The sequence below is a fragment of the Oryzias melastigma genome, linkage group LG15, assembly GCF_002922805.2.
Source record: "Oryzias melastigma strain HK-1 linkage group LG15, ASM292280v2, whole genome shotgun sequence".
NCBI classification, from domain to species: domain Eukaryota; kingdom Metazoa; phylum Chordata; class Actinopteri; order Beloniformes; family Adrianichthyidae; genus Oryzias; species Oryzias melastigma.
In genome coordinates, this window is record NC_050526.1 from 30,623,082 (window position 1) to 30,640,355 (window position 17,274).

Consider the following 17,274-nt stretch of genomic DNA (forward strand, 5'->3'; position numbering starts at 1 on the left):
ACAAGTTCCTTTCAAAATAAAACCTACCCTGTGTCAAAAAAGGTCCTCCTGCTGCAGCAGATTTACTTGCCGTATTTTCCGGAGTATAAGTCGCGTTTTTTTCATAGATTGAATGTCCCTGCGACTTATACTCCAGTGCGACTTATATACGCATTTTTAATGAGATGAGATATGGACCGTAAGTCTAGAGTGCCCTCTTATGGTGATCTATGCAATTACCGTATATTTGTGGAAAAAAAAATTATCTGGTAATTTCACAGACAGCCACAAGAGGGCACTCTAGGCTTCCGCTGCGATATCTAATCCTCCTTAACAATTAGTGAGTTAAACAGTAAACGTTAGCTTACAAGGAAAACGGAGAGGACTAAAGATAAATGCTCCCCAAAAGAAAATCATATGCTGCAGACTACAAGCTGCAAGTAGTGAAATTTGCAGCTGAAAACCGGGAGAATGCGCCAAGCTACTTTTCTGCAAGTCATCGAATGGATCAACCAAGCATGGGCTTCAGTGACAACCGAGACCATCCTGTCTGGATTCAGAAGGGCTGGAATAATTGGAACTGGAGCGGATTCCGAGACTGAAGACAGCCGCGAAGAAGTGGAACCTCCGCTTCGTCTTCCTCTAGCGGAGTTATTCAGACGTGACACAGAGGACGAAGAATTTAAGGGATTTAGTGATATGGAGTGAGATTGCGTGCAATTAATTACAGTAAAGGTAGAAAATTGATGAGTTCTTGAGGCTATAGTTAAAGAAAACTGTTATGTTATATAAATGCTACACCTTTTCGTTTTTTTCATGATGCTAATATGTGAATATGTGTTGACACATATTCAGCCTGTTTTCTATTCACTTATGAATGTTATAACTTACCTTCCAGGATGATGTAATGTCGTTTTTATCAACCAGTTTGTAAAATAAATTACTTGAAAAAAATGCGACTTATACTCCAGTGCGACTTATGTATGGTTTTTTCTTCTTCATTATGCATTTTTTGGCCCCTGCGACTTATACTCCGGTGCGACTTATAGTCCGAAAAATACGGTAATTTAAAAACTGTCAGAAATTGTTTTTTTTTAATCCTTTTGGTGTGCCACCATCCTTTTCCCCCCTTTACTCTCAGATATAAACATTTTAGTTGAATCAATTTATTTAAAAAAAAAAAAAACTCTTAACATTTAGAATAAATTGAGCTTTTTATTGTCATTCTCTAAAATGTGAGGCACAAAATACTTGACTCTGAATCGTTTACTTCATTTTAAACTGCATTTGCTCAAAACTTTAACCGGTTTAGTGTAAATTACTGAAATAAAAGGGTTGGAGACTTTTATTTGACCAACTATAAATTAAAAACAAACATTTAAAAAACATTTCTACAGAATTTCGGAGAGTAAATGAAACTTTTTTTGCTTAGCTGTTTGACGTGTTAAAAATCTAAGCAGGAATGACGAAACTTAAATTACTCATCTTATTTATTCAACCGTCGGCTTTTTTCATTAAAGCTGAAGAGCCACAATAAAGAGATAAAAGCGACATGTGACTTTGAAGCCACAGGTTGCAGACCCCAGGTATAGGTCTACAGTCACAAGCTTACGAGTTACCTGGTCCTAAAGAGGAGCAAAACGTGTTGTGGTTTCCTAGTAACCATAAAATAGTTAAACATGATTTTTCCCTGATGTTTGATCTCCAAAAATGCAGCAGAGTGTACAGGTGGAGTGGACATTGCATGCTCAAAGAGAGGAAAGTGGATTATTGAAAAGTATTTGTTGTAATCCAGGCCTGAAGTTGTCCCTATTTGCTATCGTTAATGTATCTTAATATGAACACAAAATTAACTGTTACTGAAATAAACCAAAAATGAACTTTATGGATCTAGATATAGAAGAAGTATTTGTGACCATTTGGACCCATAATAATATGAATTTATCTACCCCTGTTCTCTGAAGTGGTAAAACAATAACTGACCTGTAACATCCGGTTGTTGTCATCTCTTTTGGTGCTGTACCAACGGGATAGTTTTGGAGTTACTGAGGTGGAGTTTGATCCTGCAGTCTGCTTTTTGGTTGGTAGAAGTGATGGTCACTGCAGGGAAAGTGGAAAATGCACCAAAGTTATATCAAATGGTTCAGTGTTGCTGCAGGCCTCTTGATTTTCTCTGCGGTACATAAAATGCAGTTTAGTGTGACAGAGCATCTGTCATGATCAACATGAGATGAGAGGAGAAGTCACTGTGTTCTATTCTTCATTCAGTAGGCTTTATCTCTACAGTGTGATAACAGAGATGGTTCACAGTAAAAAAAAAAAAGAAAAAAAAAAAAAACTCCACTATGGTAGATAATGCAGAGAGTCATGGACTCGTTTAGAAGTCACGTTTTTAGCTCAGAAAGAATCGTTCTTGGCGTGTGTCGGTATGCGGTTGTCAAAGAAGGCGGGGGCTCACTTCGTTCTCAGAGCTTATGCTAATTATAAGCCATTTGTAGACGTGACATCTGTTTACAAAGTCATCAATTGTGGAGATAACTGTCCTCCAGGAGAAGAAACTAGGATTTATATCAGGGTTATGCAGATGAAATGGTGCGAATTCTAACTTTGTTTTATTTCTAGGGACATTTGCATGCAGCCAGCGTACGGTGCATCCATTGTGTTTGTGCAGATGTGCAGACGGGACATTAGTGCTGAGACTTTTGGGACTCTGCCTGTGTGTCCTCGGCCCTTCGAAGGACTCGTTTAGGCTGCCAGGTCTCCTTTATTTAATTACAGGCTGCTTTGTCTTACAATCTGATTAGCCAGGTTGCTTTAGCCCAATAATAAAAGTCCCCTTCCCCTCTCTCGTCTCAAATCATGTGCTGTCCCAGCCCCGGCCAACAGTCCATGTTGTGTTCTCAAAATAACAAGGTAATCCATTTGTCTGGAGCAGTTTGGTCTCTGCCCAATGTTGTTTCCCTTCTCTGTGCTGCGCTCTCCTCATCCTCTGACTCACAATGACATTGTAGCGCACAGTAACGCACTGCTGCACATAAATAATGTTTAATACTGCCTGTTGAGCACATCTCATTACTTCTCTTTGCTTTAGAAAATGTTCACACTGTAGCTGCCGGACTAACTTGAGGGCAGCGGAGGAGCGAGACGCCATGATGGTGCAGAACCCGCCTCATAAATCCGTCTCCATCAAATGTCTTTTAGACTTGTGACTCTTTCATTTTTTTTCTTGAGTATTCTTTTTTTTTTCTGCAAGAATTTAACCTTTTTGCCAGCAAAAAAATCCATTTTGATATTTGAGTTGGCTTAGCTTTCTGCGTCTGCACATTCAAAGGTTTTAGCACAACAGGATGGCAGCAGCCTCGGCCTGAAAAACACAATTCCAGGTTTGATGATGAGCCAAAAGCAGCTCAATCATTTAGTCATCTGAACAGGAATTGTTTTCGTCATTTTCATCCTACTGGTAATAGAATACACAATATACACAGCAAAGAACACCTTTGGGTGTCAGAAACCAAGACTACTGATGTTTTGGTCAGATTTTATTTCTGATGTGGGTTATGTGAACCAGTTTCAGCTGCATTTTGATGAAAGCAGGATAAAGTTTAGACTTTCTTTGAGCTCTGACTCTAGGGGGCATCAGATGCTCTGAATTTGACAAATGCCAGAGTACTGTTCATCAAATCTGAATCCAGATTTAGAGGTCACGATAGTGGGGAAACATTGGAAGCAATTGTTATGTCCATGGGTTTTGGATGGGACAGTTGAGTGCTGGACACCCCCTGATGATGTTTAAAACATCTTCTGCAATAAAAGTTGAACACTCATCCAAAATGTCAGGAAAACGGTTAACAGGTTCTTTCAGAACGGCAATAAAACAAAGATCAATGATCAGAGATGTGGCGAATGCTATGTAAAGAAAACAATTTACCCTCATTGATTTGGTTCAAACCCCAATTTATGGGTCGTGGGTTTGTTTCAGTTCAATACATGACTTGTGTATTAAAAAACGACAACAGAAATCTAAAAATGTAACAAAAATCATTGTTTTAAATTTTTAATAAGCAAGTAACAATGAAGGAAAGCATTTAATTTGGCTTATGCTAATGTAAAAGATAACATTAAATATATTGAATTTTGCACGTGTTTGACACTTTCCACTTAACTTATGCAGAAAGGATCCAACGGTTTACTTTTTCCTAGCATTCGGTTCAATGGTGTAACATACGATTCAGTTTTGTGGTACCCCTAATTCTATCCAAACCCTGAACTGCTCAGATCATAAATATTCCAAATATGCTCAAAACAGGAAATTTACCAACAGAGATTGTAGTTATAAGAAATTGTTCCTACCTTAGACATCTCCTAAGGTGGTGACCAATCTTTAGTACCCAATCCAGGCAACAGTGAGGAAGACCTAAGACCGGATGACCTCATAACAGCAAAACCGTGTTGCAGAGGTTGAGTGGTCGACCTCTGATTGGCAAATTGCAGGTTTGATTCCCGCCCTGCCCACCCATGCATTGAAGTGTCCTTGGGCAAGACACTGAACTCCCACATTGCTCCTGGTGGTCCTAGGTGGGCGGAGCAGAGCTGCAGTGTGAATGTATGACTGTAAAGCACTATAGACGTATACGGCATTTTCCATTTTAATGACCTCATTCTTTAATGTTCTGTCTTTGCCTTTTCAGGCTGAGGAGATCGTACGTAGAGAGCTGGAGAAGAAGGAAACCCCTACTCTGTACTGTTTGTTGGGAGACATCCTGAACGACCATCAGTACTACGACCGGGCCTGGGAGCTGTCGGGCCGCCGCAGCGCCAGAGCCATGCGGTCCAAAGCCCTGCTGCATCTCCGGAACAAGGAGCTCCAGCGGTGCGTGGAGTGCTTTGAACAGTCGCTCAAAATCAACACGATGCAGGTACGAGCAGCTGGTTCGGAACTGGATCCGTTTTTTTTTTTTTTTCCTAAATTAAATCCTTTAAAAGATTCCTTCCAAAGAAAAAAAAAAGAAGTTCAATTTGTCAATCTTTTAATCTATTTTAAGGGTTCCCAGTGGTCTTTTTATGATGCTTATGATGTTTTTAACCAAAATCAAAAAAATTGTATCCTTTTCTAGGGCATAGTTTCTGCAGAGCGGCAGGAGTTCATTAGAAATTTGCTTCTGAATTGTGCCTGTTTGCTCTGAGTAAGCCTGCCCTTATTACCCATCCTCCCTTTAGACATTCTTCCACTAGCTTATACCCTCTCACAACTCCAACCTAACATTAGCGGTGCAGCTAAAATGGGGAGTATTATCAGAGCTATCCAGCCGTACAGCTTTGATCCGGATTCCAGCTCAGACAAGGAAAACAAAGACGTTCATGGATCTGTTTTTCTACAGGTAGATACATCAAAATGGAGCGGAGCAGGGAGAGGTGGCCCAGTGTATGTTCTACATCACAAATTAGGTGTTTTTCCAACAGCTTATTTTTTGCTCCTAAATCACAATAATTTAAATAAAGAAATACTTGCAAATATCACTTTAACTTCATTTTCCTCATTTATTTCCTTCATTGTCAAAAAAATGTCCGAAGATCATGTTTAAAACACCAAAAACATAATTTTCATTGGAGTGGGTCTTTAAATATTGAATGCTGGACTCCTCTGAAAACTGAGACACACAATTTGGAATTTATTGATCATCAAAACTACCTGATGTTTGATTAAATGAATGGGAGGATTGCAAATGGCAAACCTGCAGGATGATCATCTCCGTTAACTCTTTATGCTGCAGACTAATAGAAACGCGGCTCCTTCCAATCAATCAGTCAAAAGCAGCTTATTGAGAAGCAAACGTCTGACAATGTTTTGGTCTCCAGCAAGACACTGGAACCCACAGTCCGGTTATGTTTCTACCACAGAACCAACAGCTGGATTTCATTAGTTCTTCCTTATTGAAGCCAGACAGACACAACAAGCTGCTCTTGGGAAAGATCTGGTCTTTTGCTCCAAACATGAATTTACATTTGTTACTGTGTGTGTGCAGCTCGGTGTGTGGTTTTCCCTCGGATGTGCCTACTTCGCCCTGGAGGGCTATGAGGGAGCTGCGAGGGCTTTCCAGAGGTGTGTCGGACTGGAGCCAGATGTGAGTACCAGCACTCACGACAACACTCACAGCCTCACTGTCTTTATGAGGGCACACACCAGCATAATGGATCCCCCGGCTCCTTACCCGGCACACCATAATTAAACTCGCAACCCTGACCCGAACACTAACCTGGACGTGATGCAAACCAGAGAGCGTGAAGCCGCCTCCACGCAGCTGTTAGAAGAGTGAGGACTCGTTGTCCTTCAGAGTTCAGGAGGAGTGGTACAGAAATCACGTCTGCATTGGGAACGAGTTTCATTTCAGATACACCACATGACGTTCTATCATAGTAAATTTATCAACTTTTATTTTATTCATTTAAATCAATCCTAAATTCACTTTCATTCAAATGTTGACCCTTTGATTTAATCATATACCAGCTGTAGAGCAGAAAAGATCCTCATATGTTTGTTTATGGCAGAGAAGAATCAGTATTAAATCTGTACCATTATACTACCACCACCATGTCTGACACTTATATGATGTTCTTTTGATTAACTCCAGGTCTAACATGTCGTAGAAAAATCCACAGATTTGTTCAAATGTTGAATCCAGATGTTTTTTTTTTTTTTTTTAATTCCAGTTTCTTTTTTTGGTAATAATAATCAAAAAACGTTTTTAAACATCTCACGTCTTTAAAACTTTTAACTATAATCTCTTAATACTTGTTAATATAAAATACTGAATAAAACAATACAAATGTAATCTAATATACATTTGAAATCTAAAAAAAAGCACAAAATATATTTAAAACTACTGTTAATAGTAAGCGTTAAAAACTTTTTCCAAATATATTGAAATATTTTTTATTTAAGACAGGCACAGGATATATGTAAGTAGAACATTTAAAAATGAAAATAAATAAGATTATAAGATTTCCATGAACAGGTCGATGGTCCCCAAGTTAAAAAGACGAGTTAAATCAACAAAGAGCGGATAACAGAAACCAGACAGAACAACACAGACGGGGTTGTTAATAGTAAAGTACATTTGGCTGAAGATCAAATGTTGATTTTATTTATTTACTTTGGTTGTATTTAATTAACTTTTTTACATGCACTTTTTTAAGTACTATTATCACTATTATAGAATACTTACTGTTCACACAAGTTATTTTATTAGCTGTAAAGATGATTAAATAGAGGAATATTTTTCTTGATATCATTACCTGAGGATTCAGATTCTCCTTCATCCAGGTGATGTCTTCTTGAAGTCATGGTATCTGGACTTCTTGTCTTCCTGAAAGGTTTCACCGCTCATCCAAGTGTCAGATGGAGGAAGATACTCGGATGATTGGTGAAACGTTTCAGAGAGAGAAGAGGATAAGCCCGGATGCCATGACTCAACGTCAGTACCTGCTGCCTCCTCCGGGTGGCGAAAAAGAAAACGTTTTAATGAGCTGAAGAAGAGACAGAATACAAGAACGGTCAAATTTAATTCTGTAAAACTGAGTTAAAATGTACCACAGACAAACGCTGGTGTAATCTGTAATGTGTGTTTACTAGCACGAGTGTTTAGGACTCTCGTCAGTTTATATACAACAAAAACTGAATCTTCAGAAAGTAAAATAATCTTATCAAGATAGTTTTTCAATATCAAAATTATCTTAGATTAAGAAAACATGTCTTAGTGACTAGATTTTTTTTCTTAAAATAAGACTTTTTAGAAAGACAATTTTTATCAATCAGTTACCAAACCCCAATAAGGTAAGAATTTTTTACTTTTTCCCAAAGGATCTGTTTTTATTTATATACAAAAGAAATATCTGTTTGATGGAAACCACTTTGAATCTTCTCTGTGAGTGAATGTCCTCACCTTCTATGGTTTTTAAGTCACTCTGCATCTGACCGCTGCCTCTCATCTCTCCCACCAGAATGCAGAAGCGTGGAACAACCTCTCCACAGCCTACATTCGCCTCCAGATGAAGTGAGTGTGAGACGCTATCTTCAAAGTTTGCAATAAAAAAAAAAAAAAAAACATTCTCCAAACTTAAACTCGAACACGCTAAAACCTCCAAAGATTAATGGTGACAGATGCTAGTAGGGTAGAAATTACAGAAAAAGAAATGTGTTTGGAAAGACAACACCAACGTGCATTTTTTGTCATTATTAGTAATTCTCGTATCATCTGATCTCATATTTCCCTGCAGAATCGACATTACAAGGTTTATTTTCTTCTCATTTCTTTGAGATGACATTATCAGGAAATTCCTGGAGATCAGCAGTTTCAGAGCGTGGACCGCGAGCATCTCGCGAAGCTTCTCCTCTGCCGTGGCCTTTCATCTGCTCTGCAGCTTTCGCCCTAACAGATTTAACTGCTGAGCTGACATTACTGCCGCAGACACTTTTGTAAAGACCGGGCTGCACTGCAGAACATCCCCACAAAAAAAAGCAGGCAGCAAATTGAAGCAGAAAGCAGCAAAAGCCTCGCTATGTTGAAGGCGTTGTTGGGCGCACAAACGTTCCCTCTGAGCTTTTGTTGGAGTCTGTTTCTTCAGGCCTGAAATTGAAAAGCAAAGCAGGAAAAGCTTTTAGTCATACCTGGTTAGCAGCGTTGCCAATTCAGCACAAGCTCCTTTCAGCACAAAATATGTTGAAGTTGTCTGTGTGTGCTGTGGATGCAGTCATTCAGTGCTGATGTTTTCTTTTCTGTTCCTCGCTGGCAGGAACAAAGCCTTTCGGACCCTGCAGGAAGCCCTGAAGTGTAACTACGAGCACTGGCAGATCTGGGAGAATTTCATCGTCGTCAGCACTGACATTGGAGACTTTGCTGAGGCCATCAAGGCGTACCACCGTCTGATGGATCTGAGGGAAAACTACAAAGACGTGCAGGTAAAGGAGCTGCTCGCAGCAGCATCTTTGTGTGCATCATCAGCTGGCACTGCACGCTCATTTACTTTTGAAGGTTGTTTATTCATTTGTTTTTGATTCTTCATTTGGAAATCTGTAAAAGTTTGGTACTCACTGAAAAAATGTAGGACTGCTTTATGTTTAAGTGAGTAACAGACGACACAAAGGCTCATTTTAAACAGTTTGTTATCTAAAGAGTATTTCTAAGTGGAAGAATACGTTTTCAACAGGACTGTAACGAGGCCAGAAAAAGTTAAGAGGCTGATCAAACTCACCTCTGCTGATGATCCCAAATCAACTTAACATTTCCAGATTGAAGCACATTTGAAAGTCAAAGCAGCTAAAATCTGATGCAGTACCGCAAGTTACCACTAGACGACTTTAACCCTTAAAGGGTTACGAAACCCTAAATCAACTTTGTCTGTTGACCTCTATAAATGGGGCTTTAAAAGTGCTGTCTGTTGGTCATTGCCAACTCTGGTGTTAAACGGTTAACCCAAAGACATATTTACACTAGATGGGTAACCTTTGAGGTCATCTGTTGGGATTCTGAACTGCAAATAGAAGTGGGACAAGCACATTGTTTAGAACTATCTTCACTCAAGTTTAATACTATAGAATAAAAAAACCACAAAGATCTGATTGTGATTCTGTACAGGCTCAAAGATTCATTGACAATGTTTATAGCCAATCAGGCTGCAGAACACGGTGTGCTGTTAAAAATTAATTTGAAAAAAGCAAAATTCCACTGATAAAAATCTGTGAAAGATGAACAGCAGTATAGTGAGGGACAACTGTAAAGAGGATTGTTTTCTTCCAGACTATTATACATTTTATTTTTTGTATAAAATAGAACTTTTCAGCCTCTAGTGGTGATTTGAGGAACTGCAACATTTGGTACCTCCTGGAGTGCTTCCAGTCCAGGTACAGAAGGTGGGGGTTTGTTTGAAAATTGGTTAAGTTATTAATCAATTCAGTCCTCATTTGGCCAAATGTGAAGTGTTCCACAGTTGTAGAAAACAGTTTTGTTCTGAAAATGATTTTCTTTTTAGGATACTTTTAAAACAACCATCTCTGAAAGATCTACAAAATATAAAATCATAATGTCTTTAAATGTTCAGAGTTATGAAAAGCAGATTTTGAACTGAGGAGGAAAATTATTGTGAGTTAAACTGATGAATTTTTGAGATAACGTGATCAAAGTCTTCTGTCAACGGCACTGCAGCTCACGCTGTTCTGACAGCATCGTTCTGTTGGAAGTTCATTTGACCGACTGACCTGGAGCCACTCGAGAAAAACTATCACACATTAGCAGCTGCACCCACAGTTAGGAGTCTGACACTCTGACCTTTCTGAAGATTATATGGAAGTTAAACTCAATTTCTTCTAGCAGTTTTTCTGGCACTCAGACTTGTCGAACATGCATGTACATTGATGTATTTATTAGAGGATGTTCGATTGGCCTTTTCTTCAGTGATGTACTTCACAAGGTGGATGATGATTGGTCACGGCCATTTTTTATGAATACATTTTTACATAACTGTTTATTTATGATGGCCCAAAGTCGAATGTGTCGGGTTTGTTCACATCATATCCTGAAAATGGTAGAAAGACTGAAGAAAATTACAGAACATAATCAATTGTTTTTATAATATGCATAAACCAGAATTAGACGCTATATATATATATTTTTTTTTTCTAGACAACCTTACTTTGATTTTGGTAATTATACCTTTTTAATGTGTATTTTTTATTTTTTTGCATATGAATGTCTTGAGTTTTTCCAAATCCTCGTAGAACGTGGTTTCGTCAGACACAGAATCCACTTTGTTTTCTGCTCATGCGACAGTCCCAGCAGGTGTAATCTTGTCCAAAGTTTGGGTAGCAGATTTTTGCATCCTGCAGCGCTAATGAGTCATTTCATTGTGCTCACATATGCAGAGCCAATTACAACAGCTGAACAAGGAGTCTCTCTTAGTCACGCCACAGTAATTGCACAGCCGCCAACGCATTCTAAGAAGAAAATTATCTGTCTGTTTTGAATAAACAAGGCGAGAAAAACAACAATATTGTTTGCAGGGTTATTAATTTCTTTGCTGCTTCCCAATTATAACTTTGTTTCTGCATTTCTGTGAGGTTCAATTGAAAGAAGACATATCTTGGTGTTAAAATTCTGGCTGTGGCCGTGGGGCTTCCTGTGGTTTTAGACTTTAATAAACAAATTAAATCATTTTTTGTGCAGTTCACGCTACATTACATATTCCTCTCTAATGCTAACTATGGAAGAGAGTTCATGTTCACCTCTGATGGTCGGTGTCCCCACGGAACATAGAGCTATTAGCAGCAGATTGATAAGGTGAGGGATTGTCCTCCTGTTCTGATCTTCTATCAGGAGGACACACATCAAACCATATTCTCTGTCGGACACATATCTTATCTTCTGCAATGTGAACTAACTTAGCGGAAAAAGGAAAATATTTAATTTATAGTGTCTGATCTCAAATCAAAAATTAGTCAAACATGAAAAAAAGTCCTGATTTTAGTGAACATTAGCAGTTTAAGTGCTTTCTGTGGACTGACTGTAACTAGTTATTTCACTGGATAATCTGAGGATTCTGAAGGTCAGAACTGTAGCCTAAAGTGGGATCGAAATTTTGACTGGTGTTTACTCCGCCCCCCTCAATAATGTTCCGTGAATGGGCAGGACGAGGTGGATCCACCTACCTGCTAAGAAAATCCCAACATTGCTCAAAATGAATCACTTTTTGAATTAATTTAAGTGTTCCATTTAACATGGTTGCCAACATTGAATAGCTCCTATCTAAAAGTCAGCCTCTAGTGGTCATGTGAGGAACTACAATATATGAGAACAGAATGTTGGGGCTCTGAAATTTTCATCTCACTGTTTGACAGCCTGAGTGAGTCTGGATTTATCCAGCTTAACGTAAAAATGTTAAGTACATTTTTCATACTACATACATTGTCATTCTTTGTGGCAAGAAATATTCCACACTTTAGATTGGGAGGCAGCAAAACACTCAAACTGTTTAAAAAAGGCACTGCGGATATTTTTATGACTGACAAAAGTCATGAATAGGTGAAAAGAATCATAAAATTGTAGGAAAAAATTGTAGTCAAAAGGAGACGTAGTTGTTTAATGGATGTCTTGGGTCAAGACGAGACATGTGTTAATTACGTACTAAAAAGTGATGTCTGGTTCACACCGCTTGCGGAAGCGCTGCAAAACGGCGCAGAACGGAGACCGCTTTCATTCGGCGCCCTTGTTAACGTATGTTGTAGTTCACACCAGACGCAAAGCTCCTTTTGGTTTTATTGGGTTGTTTTTTTGGTAGATGGGTTGATGCATGTCAGTGTTCATGTCTTTCCTGAACGTTGTAGAATCTGGAAGGAGAGGATTTGCAAAAGCAGCCTCTCTGACCTGAACCTAAAAGCTGTTTTGTTCCTGGAATTCTGACCTTATTATATTTTGTTTAAAGTGAACGTGACATTTCTAAAACAAGGAACTCTGAAAAACACAGAAAAACTGAACTGTATGACTATTCTGTAGATTCTTTTAGGTGAACTTATTTTGTTTTGAGGTAAAATAAGTCATTTGTTTTTCAAGTTTTCGATTTTCCCAAATGAATAACAATGTTTGTGTTGTGAAACAAACCGGTTTTTAATTAACAAAATAATTGAAGTTAAGTTTAAAGCTCTGCATGTTTAAAGTATCTTCTTTATTAAGCTCAAAAAGAAAACTACAAGGATTAAAGAACACAATTTAATGAGTAAAAATATGCAAAACAGAACACACAGGAAATAAACCTGAACTGCTAAAATTCATGTATAAAAAATTAAAAAAAGGAAAGATTTAATACTTAAAATGACACAAAAGTAAAAAAAAAAAAAAAAAGCTTAAATAACTGTATTTAAGATCTACAGAAAAAAGAGTAAAAGATATTTTACAGAATGAAATGCTCAAAATTTGAGCTAAAAACTAAAAAAGCTTAAAAGTACATATTTACATAAAAGTATTAGTGGGCTGAAGCTGCCACAATAACATCCGTGTCGATGTTTTAGCTTGTTGAGGTCTTTTTTTTCCTCAGACTCAAAGTGTCTGGCTTCTTGGGTTGTGGGAACTCGCTAAGATTCTCCTCAGATATCTCAAGAGCCTCTGAGTCCAGACGGAGTCTAGTTTCTCTGACATTCCTCGATTCTTGAGTCGCCTCCACGCGCTGGACGCAGATCCCCGGGAAGAGCACCTGCAGCTGGATCAGGCTCAGAACAGCTGATGGATGAGGGCGTTCTTCTCCTCCAGCTGTCTTCAGACCCTCCAGCTCCGTCTCCAGACCAAACTGCTCTGTGGCAGATGTTAAACAGAAAGCAGCAAAGTCTTGACTCACAGTTTGGCAGAGACGGTTCTGCTCAGCCTTCAGCTCGTCAAGAAGCCGCAGGTTGTTGTTTAGCTCCTGAGATGGTTTCCTCTTTGTCGAGATGCTGCTTTAGGGTCTCTGCTTGTTGTCTGGCCTCAAGGATCTCAGAGTCAAATTTGGACTCAGGTTTTGGTTCTGAACCTTCCTTTGGTCCAGCTCTTCCTTTAAAACTCTATTAGTGGTGGATGTTTCTTGGAGGGAAGCCATCTGCTGACAGAGATCAACCAGTTCTTCCAGTAGACGTTTGCTTTTGTCTTCTTCTTCACGAAGAGCAACCTTGAGCTCTTCGTTGTCCTTCATCAGCTCATTTTTCTACCTCTTCAGTTCTGCCCTCATCTGATTTTTGTTGTTGATCAAATTATTCTTTATCTTACTTTGCTCTTCAAGTTGACGTTTAATTTGGTCCAATCCCAGAGCTAAAAACGGTGCTCTTGTGTTCTCCTGAAGAAATCGCTCTTTCTCCTGTTCCAGCAGAAAGTTCAGATGATGATTCTGTGGAAGAGCAGGGAGAACGGGTTGGGCTTTGGCATGTTCTGCCTTCTGGAAGAAGATCCCATTTTGTCAGTTCTAGGGTCTTGCCTAGGACCAAACTGGATGGGGATCAGGGGACACCCTGGGATCCTGCGTGCCAGCACTACACTTAGCCCACTGAGGCACCCAGCCATTTAAGGATAATATTGGTTATTTCTCATCCTATTTCATCTTCAGCAGTTCTTAACAGTGTCGTGGCAAAGCAGAACAGTTTTATTAGGATTTTGTTTTTTCTTTACTCTGATTTATTTTTAGTCTGAGTTACTTTTAAGGCACTCCAAATATAATTGAATTATTATTTATTTATTCATGTTTTTTTTGTTATATTTGCTCCTTTAAAGATTCTGCAGATCCTGGTCCGAGCGGTTGTTGAGAACCTGAATGACAGCCAGGGGGTTACAGCAGGAGCACTGAGGCCCAAACTGAAGGAGCTGCTGGGTCGGGTCAGTTCCCGCCACAGCAGCGACGCCGAGATATGGCAGCAGTACGCGCTGTTGTATGGTGACGGCTGCAGCGACAGTCCAGAGGACAATGACAAGGTCAGAGACCGCCGCTCTCTGTGTGACAAATACTCTGCAGGTTTTTACTTTTTTACAGTTCGCACCGTTTTTACAGAACTACAGAAGAAAAAGGGTTTCTTTTAGTTTCACTTTGACCAGATGGTGGCAGTATTTTCTTCATTGTTCCAGAACTTAAATACAAACAGACTGCCAGTGAATTAAATAAAATAAATAAGTTAACTTTAGAAGCAAAAATCTAGTCAAAACTAAAGTATATTTGCTTTTATTTCAAAAAAATTATTACCCAAATAAAAACCTTTGATCGTTTGAGGAGCATTGTCTGTTTCAAACTTTGACATGTAAGAAGGTTTTTTGTGGCCCAGAAGCTTGTAGATCCACCTTAAGGAGAAATTCTAACTTGTGGTTAACATTGAGAATTTTACTAAATACTACAGTGTCATGAGGCTTCACACAAACCCACATCATTACCCCTCCACCACTGTGCTTCACAGTGAGTTTGATTTTGTTTGATGCTGTATGTCCAGGACGGTCGACAGTGGAGCAAAAATATATGGAAATTATTGGTCCTGGAAGTTGTCCTGCATAAAAAGAGAAGTCTTGGATGTTCAACGTAGAAACACTTCAACTGTGAGAGACAGAACGTAAAAATAGAATCCAGAAAATCACTTTTTTTTTGTGAAATGGTGCAGAAAATAAGTATTTGGTCATGGCCCCATTTATCCTATCCTTAACTGTTTCATACTTAAAATAATTTCAAATTATAAAACATATTTCTCAGTGTTTTATTCTGCTCAAGATAAAACTAATTAAATGGTATGTTGCAAACAGTGTTGGGTTTACTTTTAAAAAGTGATTGATTACTTTAGTTAATGCATGACATTGTAATGACATTAATTTACTCAATACCTATTTGAAAAATCTTTCAGTACTCACCACTCATTTACAAATTCTCTAAAACTGCTTTGCACAAACGAGATCATTTTGTCTTTTATTAAATAATATTTGTAAAAAAAAAACAACGAACATGGTTGAAGATATAACCTCGCTATATTAAAATTCAGACAACATTGTGAAAAATAACACAAAAATAAGTCACCACGCATGTGCTCAATGCCACTGCTCAAAGTTAGGTGTTTGCCTCTGTCTATGAAGTTGAATTCATCTCTATCAAATCGGAAACTAAACCACTTTTTTTGAAAACACAATTATGTCATGCCTCATGTTCATTTTTGCTGACTTTAGGTATTCCATTACAATGATGGAATGTCAGAGCCCACAAAAGCTAAGTAAAGATGTTACAACAGTTTCTTTAGTCCAGGAATTGTCATTTATTACAGAAATGTTGTAATTGGTTACGTTCCTCTGTTTCTGACAGAAGCAATTCAATTAAAGTAATTTGTTCATTTGTAAGCGATTGACATTTATACCAAAGAATGCTTTTTGGTCTGATTTAACCACATGACACTCTCCCAGTCCTCTGGATCCTCCAGGTGGTTTCTGGAGAACTTTACATGGGTTTGGACGTGCACTGGCTTAAGCAGGGAGACCTTTGGCACACTCTTTTTTTTATTATTATTATTTTAAACATTTTACAGTTCAAACAGGTGTCATCAAAACGGGTAGCAAGTGGAAGATAGAAGAGCTTCTTAAAATAAGTAATGGGTCTTATTAAAAGTATTTATTAGTTTATTTTCTGCTCCACTATATAAATAAATTATTTTAAGATCATACAATGTGATTTCTAGGATTTCTAGTTTTTTTTTCTATTTCTCACACTTGAAGTGTTTCTATGATGAACGTTGCAAGCCAAACTCGTCTTTATTATTAGGAAAACTTGAAGAATCTGTTACTGAGGAATACTTTTTTACCCCACTGCATTTGTTTATCGTGTACATTAAAAATATATATACATAATTTATGAAAAGGGAATACTTAGGCTGAGATTTTTTTTCAATTAACTTTATTTAGACTTTATTTAGTGACAAACCCCAGATAAAGTCCAAGGTTTCTTAAGACATCGCTAAAAATGTTTTTAACACAATTAGATCAAGTTGAATTCTACCAAGACCAGTTTAGAGATTACTATTACAAATGTAACACTCTAAAGTAGACAGCATCCATCTTCTTGTGTAAAGAACACCTGTGTAATCCAGGTAAGCCAATAAAGCTTTTACTGCCTTCAAAACTTAATTCAAGATTAAACATTTTAAGATGATCTAAACATTTTCTTAAACTATGAATGAACTTTCAACAAGACAGGATCATATTGAGCAGGACTATAAACTCTCTCTACGCAGCTCCTGTTTCCTGAACGTTGCTGCTGACAGATATAAGAGTAAACCTGCAGATGTCCTTGAACACACGGATAAAGCCGTTCTTTCTCCAGGCGCTGCAGTTCCTGACCAAAGCTCATCGCTGCGAGCTTCAGGCTGGCAGTTGGGAGAAAGACCCCACTCTCTTCAGAGAGGTGATCAAACGAGCCGTCCACATGGGACAAGGTGAGAGCTTCTGTTCACAGTTGATCTGCAGAGGTTTTACAGATGTGTCGATGAGTGTTACTCAGCTTCTCGATCTGAGACATTACTGATTTTAACCAGCACCAATGCACTTTTGCATCCTCTAAGCTACTATAGAGTGTAGGTTTAAACTCATGTTCTTCTTTTCATGTTAAATCACAACCTGCATTTAAGTGGGACTGTGAGTTAAATTGTATTTACTCTGAAGATCCGAGAACTAAAAAGACCCGAGTGATTGATTGATTGATTGATTGATTGATTGGTTTATTTCAAGCATAGATTGAACAATACAGGGCAAAACACAATTATTTCAAACTCAT

At 38.3% G+C, this 17,274-nt stretch overlaps 1 protein-coding gene across 1 annotated transcript in view; it reads left to right on the forward strand.

Moving 5' to 3' along the window:
* ttc27 (tetratricopeptide repeat domain 27) overlaps positions 1-17,274 on the forward strand; it is a 74,820-nt gene that overhangs the window by 53,034 nt on the left and 4,512 nt on the right. The window contains exons 13-18 of the mRNA XM_024264040.2: positions 4,668-4,895; positions 6,003-6,101; positions 7,978-8,030; positions 8,770-8,935; positions 14,259-14,456; positions 16,825-16,936. Coding sequence (XP_024119808.1) covers positions 4,668-4,895; positions 6,003-6,101; positions 7,978-8,030; positions 8,770-8,935; positions 14,259-14,456; positions 16,825-16,936 — 856 coding nt within the window. The remainder of the gene's footprint in view (positions 1-4,667; positions 4,896-6,002; positions 6,102-7,977; positions 8,031-8,769; positions 8,936-14,258; positions 14,457-16,824; positions 16,937-17,274) is intronic.